Below are 10,395 nucleotides of genomic sequence, written 5' to 3'. Positions count from 1 at the left end.
ATTCAAATTACATATAAAAACACATAGGTCATATCTATAAAATTAGATCATATTTAAAAAATTCCATCATGTTGTCTTCCAATTAAGACAATGTATATATAATAAATAATCTCCAGAGCCCTAACATCAACAAAATTTGCTATCAATAACAACCTTTTGACCAACTCTCATTGTCTGAGTTACCACAAATAATTAATGTGATGTGATTTTCACATTAATGAAAACACTTCTAACATGGTGAATGTCGTGATATTGCTATTAGGATTTAACTGTGTGATTTTTGAGTAAAACTCATTGACCAATGTTTCATGAGCAGTGATTCAACGTGAATCCATCTCTTATGAGAATAAATAGAACACTTAGCACTCATTGGATGTCTTTGAGTACTCTCATTCAAAACCTACTTTTAAACTATATAGAGATTGATATGGTCAACCAAGAGAAACAAAATATTTGTGGTTAAAATTAATGTGATGTGCTTTTCACATTAATGAAAACACTTCTAACATGATGGATATCTTTGAGTGCACTCATTCAAAACCTACTTAATAAAAACTAAATAGAGATTGATATAGTCAACCAATAGAAACAAAATATTTGTCATTTCCTACTTGTATTCAATGATATATTGATAAGCACACAACATCTTAAACATATTTACATATTTTCCTACTTTACTTAAAACACATTCAATTCTTTACTTTTCTTTCAAACTACCAATAATAAATCAAAATTATCTAAACACTTCATAAGTTCAAACGTAAACTATAAAATTATATAATATATTTAAATTGATATAATTTTACTTATATTTTTACATATATACATTTAAATGTATATCTTATAAATACATATCTCTAGATACTACCCAATCTAATAATAATGATACATAAATGACTTACAATTCATTATAATTATAAAATAACAGTAAAGTATATCATTTCCTAAAAAACAAAACCATACATAATTATTTCTAACTTTACAACTGCATTTTTGTCAAACCATTCAATCTCTATCTGCAAATAAATGCTCTCTATAACATTGTAGACATTGATTACAATCAAACATATATACGGTCATGATGATAGCTAAGTTGCCAGTGAAATGAGGCAAAATAATGGTGATCCATATCAAATATATAATGGATTGGGTCTCTATTTTAATTATCATCTATCCATCTGACTGGTTTTTATATATGCCTCGAGTGTCCAAAATTAACCCTTCATCATTATAAAAAAATATGATGGTCAATCTTTGCATTGGGCGACGATACAGAGTGGGGAAGTGGACAGCAAACGGTGAGATTAAAGGTGGGGGGCATTCTTAACCGACTAAGAAAGATAAGGAATAATAAAAGATTAAAATTCCTTTAAATACAGTGTGTATAAATTATAATATTAACGTTTTTCCGTAAAGGAGTTCTTCGTTGGGATTCTCTCATGATTGATTATTTTATTGATTATGTTGCAAATCTATCAACCTAATGACTATAAAGAATCATATGAAGGGTATATTTTGGTGGTGTAATATCTATAAAGGTTATGTTATAATGTAAGCATGTGCAAATGAGTGGCTTCCCCTTATAGCTGCAATATTGTATATGCTTGCCTGTGAACAGCCTATGAAAGGGAAGGTTTAAAAGATTGTATTGAAATGTCATGATTTTGACAAGTGAGAAGTGGGGTTAAGGTAAATGGGGAGGGAAATGAGTGTGAAGAACAGTGGTTTTTTTTTCTTCTATGCACATGAGAAGCTCTGTATTCAAAAACTCACGAGTGGATCTCCTTCCATGACCCCACATAGTGCCATGGCCATTTGCTTTCTAACACATAATAAACAAAGGCTCTCATCCTTTTACAAAGTCTCATATCCCATAGCTTATGACTGGTCACTGGACAGAAGAATTAATGGACGCATCATTTCCTTTGGGCTGTGCATGGAAAGGAGGATATTCTTGTCATAACAAGAAATCTGGTTTGGTCAGCTTAAAGGAAGTTTGAAAATTATGTGCTCACTGGCATTTCATAAAAAAATAAGAGATCATGGGAAAGGGGATATTCTAATCTTATTATGAGAAAAAGAAAAATTCATTGAAAAGGGACTTTGACTACAACACTTCAAATACTCGAAGCACAGTAAACAATCATAAACTATTTCTTCAATAAATAGCTAATTTAAAAAATATTAAGGGGATTTTGAATATTGAAAAAAATTGAGCTGGGTGAATATAAAATGGTGTTTAAAGTTTTAAAAAGAATAATATTTGAAATATATATTAGAATCATGAGAACTAATCAAAAGAATCACTTCCTAGAATCAAGAGCCGGCCAATAGACTTCTAATTGAATACATACTATTTTTGATAAAATAGTCGAGCCAAATTCCATCAAATTTTAATATTTTGAAACTTCTGAATTTCCAAGATATAGCATAAATTAGTATGAGAAATTATGTGGAGGATATTTACCTGTCCTTCAAATAAAAGAAATCTTAAATTTATATAAAACATACCAGCATGTAATCTATTGGTGATAATTCTAAGAGTTTTCTTGACCGTGGTCCCATGATATATGGCTATCATTTCTTTGCATGTCCATTCTAAGAAAGTCACTAGATATAGAACATCGACAACTGTCAAATATACAAGTTAAAAAAGTACTGATAAGAGCCTAAGAATGAATGAGATGTTGCTAGCTCAAAAGCACCGATGATTTCATGTGTTCTAGTAAGATTTCCAGAAATGTCAAAGGATGCAGAAATGGATCAGAATATTTGTGTATGTGACAATATGGATAACCAGCGGTGTTGTATAAAATACTTGATGGGTTAAGATCATATAGAATGAGGCCATAAGCAAGAGTGGCAGTTTGATTTGCAGGTTCATAGAAAGAGGACCCTGAAAGTTTGTAAAAGTGAAGCGTATGGTTATCGAGGAGTCCTGTTATAATGGCCCAGTTTGATAATTTGGTAGTTATTGCAGTTGCCCTCCTTTCGCTGCCCATTGTGTTTTTAATGGTGTTAAAGTTGAAGTACCCCATCTGCAATAGTTCCAGTAAGAAAAGGATGATTCTGCCTCCTGGCAATATGGGTTGGCCTTTCTTAGGTCAAACTGTACAATACTTGAAGCCTCATTTAGCTACCTCACCAGGAAGATTCATGGAAGAGAACTGCTCTAGGTATTATGCAATTGAAGAAAAGGAAAGAATTTGTTTGTAAAAATGTAATTTCTGTCGTTCATTAAGTTATTATGCATGATTTTATTCGCTCTCTTCTTTCTGTGGAATGATGGTTCATAAGTTTATTTGTTCTATGGTTCATGAGTTTATTTTCTCTCTTCTTTCTCATAATGGATCATGAAGTTTGATCTGAAATGGATAATAAGGAATTTTTTCTTTTAGTATTAAAATATGGTTCTAATGCAATAGTCATGAATATCGTAGGTATGGGAAGATATTCAGGTCTCATCTATTTGGGCACCCTACAGTGGTGTCTGCAGATCCTGAGCTGAACAAGTTTATACTGCAGAATGAAGGAAGACTGTTTGAATGCAGCTATCCAAGCACTATTGGGGGCATTCTAGGCAAATGGTCTATGCTGGTTCTTGTTGGGGAGATGCACAAACACATGAGAAGTATAGCCCTTAATTTCATGAGCAATAACATGCTAAGGAGCAGGCTACTTGATGATATAGAAATGCAGACTCTCCTTACTCTCAAGTCATGGGAGAAGATGGGGCAGCCGTTTTCTGTGCAATCTGAGACCAAAAAGGTGCTTAAATTTATATTAATCAACTATATGCAGTTATTTTGTCAGGAATTTCATCTTTTCCACTGTTCATGTAGTGTTGTTCAGAATCTGTCTGTTTAACCAATTCATGAAAAGTACTTAGAGCCAGTAGATAGTATTTATATCAAATCAAAGAGTAAACCAAATTATATTGGTGCTGATTATTATTATGTAAAGGGTCTGTCAGATCTGTGAAACATCAAAATTGTTTATGTTTTAACTATTTGAATCTCTATTGTTTCCTTATACTTCCATGATGGATCATAGAATATGATTGAAAATATTGATATTAAATGATTGAAAATATTGATGTTAAATTCACATTTCTAGTGTCTTTCATACTAACAAAATTTTAGGACTAGAGATGGATGTCAACATCTGATGAAACAATTAATGATAAACTGCAGTTTACTTTCAATCTAATGGCAAAACAAATATTGAGCTTCAACAGTGGGGAGCCTGAGACAGATGATTTGATGAAAGAATACTTCACCTTCATGAAGGGAGTTATCTCTGCACCCATAAATTTTCCAGGGACAAGTTACAGGAGAGCTCTCAAGGTAAGCAGAGAACTTAGAAATTAGAGTATTTGTTATTGTTATTTGTTGAAATTAATAATTATTATGTATTAAAGTTGGAGTAGACTTGAATTTAAGATTTCTTATATAAGAGACTCATTATTTATCACTGTATTATAGACTCTTGTCTCAAAGAAAATATTGCATCAAGGCTAAGAAATATCTACAATTTATTATATAACAAAAAAAAACTTGATTTTTAGATACAATTGTATATAAGAGGGCTAATAATGGTTGCATGGTAACAGTCTAGATCTAAAATACTGGAAGGAGTGAAAAAGATAATGGAGGAGAGAAAGAGAAGTCCAGAAACACATTATGATGATCTTCTCAGCAATGTTATGAAGGATGGAAGGCTTTCAACCGAGCAGATATTGGATCTCATTCTTAATATTCTCTTTGCTGGTCATGAAACTTCTGCAGTTGCCTTAACTCTTTGCCTTTATTTTCTTCTTAAGTTCCCTTTGGTAATTGACTCTCTCAGGGTATGTTAAAAAATACTACTTTTACTATGTTTTTTCCTTTTTTGTTGATTGATTGGATGTATTTAACAAATTGTGCATTGTTGATGCAGTCAGAGCATTTAGATATAGCCAGAAGAAAACAACAGCAGGAGCCAAAAGATCCCAGATTAAACTGGGATGATTATAAAAGGATGGAGTTTACACATAATGTGAGTTGAAATGCATTTTATTTAAATATTATCTAGGTTCATGATCAAATGATTAAATTGAATAAGAATTTAACACCAACCATTTATAATCATTGGTCCCATATATTTGCTAATAGATTGACGAATTTTATAGTACATACATGATCTCTAAACATTATTCTTAACAAATATTAATAATTTGATGTTGATAGGTTATCAATGAGACATTGAGGCTTGGGAATGTGGTTCGCTTTGTTCATAGAAAAGCATTGAAAGACGTTAATTTCAAAGGTTAGTAGTGGGTGATCCCTGTTTCTTCTGCCTGTCATGAACTTGGTTTACAAGATACTCTGATATCTCAAGATAAAAACACAATTATAATATGTTTGTGGCTGTAGTCTTTTTCTAATAATGATAAATGTTTTTAATTTGAAATTTGAAATTTTATTTAGAGAAGATTTTATGTTTATTTGTTTAGTTTAATATAATTTTTTAATGGATAAATATTAGGCTTATAAAAAATCTAGTGTCTTAAATTATTTTCTATTTAATCTATTTAGCTTATGAGTACACTGTCAAACTAAATGTTTTTCAGCATTTTAGTATTTTTAAATAAAATATATTATCTATTTTTAAAATATGATAAAATACAATTCAAACTTTTTAGTGAATAACATTAAAAACACAATTTACAAAAAAAAAACTTAAATAATATTTCAAATTCAAATGTATTAGTATAATATTTTGTAGATTTTTTTTAAAATATTATGTAATATTAATATATTTATGTTTTGTACAAATACAAATACAAATAAAAAACAAGAAGAACCAACTATAACTTCTCTTTTAGCTAAGCACACAACTTTTCTTTATGACATACAAAATGGGCCTTTAAAAACTCTTATAAATTGGAAAGATAAATTGAATGAATAGGACTATTGTTTCTAATGCAACTACCAATAACACCATGAATAGGATTCCCTCTAGGAGAATAGTTAGTATTGATTTCCAAAACACCTTAAAGATTACTAATGTTAAGTGTGAACAAAATATAATTTAAAAATATACATTTTACAAATCAAAAGCTATCATACATCTACTTCATATATTGTGAAGAATTCATGTTTGTTAGTTTTAAAATTATGAAATGAAAAGTAATGAATAATGTTTTTTATGGATTAAGTATATGTGGATTTGGAAGATTTTTTAAGTTGTCTTTGTATAAGAGTTGGCAACTTGACACATATTTTTTCACTTGTGGATATTAATGTGTCAAAGGATAAAAAGTGGTCATTTCAAAGTGTGACTCAATACTTACTTAAAGAAACATCACTAAAGTACACTCAAAATTACTAGTACCTATCGGGCACGTGTGAGTACCTAAAACTGTTAATGGTGGCCTTCGCTGGTTGGTAGCTCGCAGGCTTGTGCCTCGCTGGGCTGCCTCGCAGATCTGAACCCTCCATCAAAAAAAAAAAATTACTAGTACTTTGTGAAAAAATATTCTAGAAACCATGCATAAATGTCTTAATATTAGTCCTGACAACTCCAATCAATTACATTCTTTTTAGATTCCGGTAATTAGAAATCTCTCATACCAAATACTATCGAATTGAACTGAAATATGATATGAAATTCTAGCTGATGAAACTGACATTCTGGACAAAACATAATGGCAGGTTATGATATTCCTGCTGGATGGAAAGTTTTACCTGTTTTCGCAGCCGTGCACTTAGACCCTGCTCTCTATGACAATCCTTTGCAATTCAATCCTCAAAGATGGCAGGTATAAAACAATAGAATTAGATATTTCGAAGATTCGGCAGGCTTTTTGTGATCCATCCATAAATAAACTACAAACTATGACATACCACTCAATATTTCAAACTGTTTGTTTGGAGTGGGTTTATCAGAAAATGGAGCCCAGTACATATTTCACTCCATTTGGTGGAGGACCACGCTTGTGTTCTGGTCTAGAACTGGCCAAACTAGAGATGGCTGTTTTCCTGCACCATCTTGTACTCAACTACAGGTATTTCATCATATTCCAATATGTTAATTGCGGCCTTCTTTCAATGGATATTGTGTTGTCCAAATGGTTAATTGAATTTCTTAAATATACTTTATTCTTAAATTAGAATGTTAAATAATTAAAATTGACTTTTACTTAATTTCTTCTTTAGTATATGCTATTTAAATATGTCTGTTTGAAATAAATTATTTTTAAAACTGTTTTCAAAAGATGTCTAAACTTATTTACTTGTAATTTTTACAAATATTTTAGATCATACTTAATGATGAATTGTTGTAACATTTTATAACTAAAAATTTAATTCAATAATGATTATAACTAAGAAACTGATGGTTGAACTGTAATAGATCTAGCCCTTTCCATATTTATATAATCTAAACAATGATCTAACCTTGTAACTTCTAATTGATTCAAAAATGTACATTTATATTAACTTGAAGGCTACATGGATGTTTATTGTTAGTGTTACTCCTTCCCATTAAGAGTTCTAAGTTTTTTTATTTATATTCTTTTTCCTTCCTTATAAGGCTGGTTTTCAAGTTTTTTATGTTGTTTGTTTGGATCTTCTTAGATCTGGTCTAACTCAACTCAGTATTTCATTTAATGGAATACTTCAATATACTGGTTTTTATAATTACCTTTGTAAAAGGTTTTTGATTCCAATGTACAGCTGTGGAGTTTCTTTTTAATATATATTAATTATTTAAGTTATCTTCTTAACATTCAATATAATTTATTAATTTATTTGTCTTTATAGTATTTTATATACTATTTTTTTTATTTTATTTTTTGTTTTTGTGCATACTTATAGTTTATAACTATTGTTTTGGCTTCTAAATAATTTCATGTGTGCACAGGTGGAAAAGTAGTTATTTAGAATTATTACAAACCTTCTTAAAGATGCCCCAATTTTAGAAACCGATACATTTTCTTCTACTAAGTATTTTTACCAATTCTTATGCACAAATGCCCCTAATGCACTATGAGAACCAATACTTATGCACAATTTTTAACTAATAGAGTCGGACTAGGTAGTCATTGGTATATATGAAGTAGCAAAAGGTAAGTTGCTATTAGAGCATAAGCTGTAATTAGATCCCTTCTTCTCCTCTCTAAAAATAGTATGTTAATTCCAATGTACTGCCTGTTTATACATTGAATCTATTTTCCAACAAACAATCAGTATCTTGAGTTATTGACTTACCCTCTTTTTCTCTTTATTGTCAATACTATTTATTGAAAAAAATCTTTAAAGAAAGTTTCTAGTGTTTTGATTAAAGTAAGATGGTAGAAAAAATCAAACCTGTTTATAAACAGGCAAAAAAAAAAAAAAATAAGACAAACAAACAAACAAGTTTAGAAAAGAATTCAAAGAATTCCACCATAGAACACTCGGTAGTATAGTTGCAAGCTTGGTTATACATAAATTACAAAGGTTTGAACTTGGAGTACCATGTACCATAACCATAAATAACATTTATGTCTTTTTTGGTGTCTTCCTCTTTAATAACCACTGGCCTACATTATGACTCTCATAACCATTATTGTTTTATTGTAAGGGTAATGTTAATATGATAAAAGCTTTATTAACGAGTGGATGTGAATGTGCAGATGGGAGATGTCAGAAGCAGACCGTGCGCTTGCTTTTCCTTTCGTGGAGTTTGAGAAGGGATTTCCCATCACACTAACAGCAATCAGACAAACAAACTGATCATTCTCTGCACATTGCCTAACACTAGACTGTCTATCAGACATACATACCCGTTTTATATGATATGTAATTGTTAAGCATTGATGGTTGTGCTGTTGAATAAAGAAAACAGTACCTTGCATGCGTGGACGGTCTGACAAAGAGGAGGAAAAATAAGTGGAATCCACATGCATGCAATTGCAGGGAAAAAGATATATCAAAGTCTATATCGTAAATGCTCCAGCAATCTTTGTCTCCAAAACATGGCGTATTATGTATCCATACATGTGACCAGTTACTCATTGAAAAGGCAGTTTCTCTTCGTTTGGTGCAACTGGCATTTTAGAGGTTGGGCGTATTCTTTTTGTTGGGTAGATCATCTCATTATTGTTACACAGCGCTAGTCAGAATTATCTTTATTAAACCCAGCCATATCTGTATAGAACGATTAAAGCTTAAAAGAGGGCCCCGCTTCAGATCCAGGAAAGAAAGTCATTTTTTCTAAACAATGAAAATCATATATATTTGAACAAACAATTCAGTATGGTGGCTAAATTCTTTATACGAATATCAGAAATGTTGAACTTTAATGTTAGTATGGTTTAGTCATGTGTCTATCTTACGGTTCATTCTCTGGTACTTATTTTTTTTAGAAAGAACTTTTATTGTAATTTAGGTCATATTTTTATAATCATTTAATGTCATATCATAAGATAGGACGCTAGAACCATTTCTTCATATAGTTTGGTGGAATCAACATTTTTCAATAGTCAATAATAATGTTTCTTTTCGTATGTACATTTTTATCATAGTTGCTTGAATTATGTATATGTAAAGGCAGGTTTTTAAAGGTATTTATTTTTTTCCTAAGAATGTAATCAGAATTACACAATAATACTGAGAAAATTGATAGCTAACAATAATTCAATCACAAAAAAATTAGTTCATCATACAAGATAAGTCAATTTAGCCAATTGCCCAAACACATGAAAGTGACAAGAAATCAAATTCCTCCAATGAGGTTGAAGAACAAGCAACATCCTTCCAAAACCTTACAAGAATCATACGTGACAAAACTCCTGAAGTTTGAAGCTAAGCACAAATCCCAAGGGCCAATGAGGTTGAAGCACAAGCAACATCTTTCCAAAACCTTACAAGAATCATACATGACAAAATTCCCAAAGTTTGAAGCTAAGCACAAATCCCAAGGGGCAAAGAGCAAGAAGAAAGGAATTCCTTAAAATCCTACAAGCTTCCTAAACTATGACAATCCAAGACTAACTATATATCATTGTATTGACATTAAGGTCAATTTGTCTATTAGTGACTTAACACTTAGTCAGTTGGTTTCATTGCTATCGAGCTTATCATTCATCTAGTAGTGTTAACCAAGTGTTTCAGTTGCTACCGAGCTAAATAGTCAAATTACAATTCATGACAAGCTTCATAGTATCTACCGAGCATCTAAGACAGTTTACTGTATTGCCCAAGCATAGCAGAGTCTACCAAGCTTTCTAGTAGAAGTGATGAAGATCTTAGTGTTAACCGAGCTCTGTAATGTTAATCAAGAATATCAATGTCTACCAAGCTCACAGTGTTAATGAAGAGAATTCCATGTTGACCAAGCATTGCAGTGTCAATCGAGCATTTTAGTATC

General features: G+C 31.0%; 1 protein-coding gene across 2 annotated transcripts; it reads left to right on the top strand.

Annotated features, from left to right (window-relative positions):
• Positions 1–2,690: 2,690 nt before the first annotated feature.
• LOC149537606 (cholesterol 22-monohydroxylase CYP90B52-like) lies at positions 2,691–9,333 on the top strand. Of its 2 annotated transcripts, none has more exons than XM_089798981.1 (9): positions 2,691–3,176; positions 3,441–3,768; positions 4,194–4,346; positions 4,613–4,831; positions 4,939–5,037; positions 5,229–5,307; positions 6,696–6,802; positions 6,930–7,048; positions 8,660–9,333. In XM_089798981.1, exons 1-9 carry the CDS (start codon positions 2,947–2,949, stop codon positions 8,757–8,759), a joined length of 1,434 nt encoding a protein of 477 aa, XP_089655107.1. In that variant the 5' UTR covers positions 2,691–2,946; the 3' UTR covers positions 8,760–9,333. The 2 variants fall into 2 exon arrangements, with proteins under 2 accessions (XP_089655107.1, XP_089655106.1); XM_089798980.1 differs by having other exon boundaries at positions 2,800–3,176; positions 4,613–4,849.
• The last annotated feature ends 1,062 nt before the right edge of the window (positions 9,334–10,395 follow it).

The sequence above is a fragment of the Cupressus sempervirens genome, chromosome 9, assembly GCF_028749045.1.
Source record: "Cupressus sempervirens isolate cs-2001-9-10 chromosome 9, ASM2874904v1, whole genome shotgun sequence".
Taxonomy (NCBI): Eukaryota; Viridiplantae; Streptophyta; class Pinopsida; order Cupressales; family Cupressaceae; genus Cupressus; species Cupressus sempervirens.
Note: the sequence above shows the minus strand (reverse complement) of the source record. Positions and strands in the feature narration are given on the sequence as shown.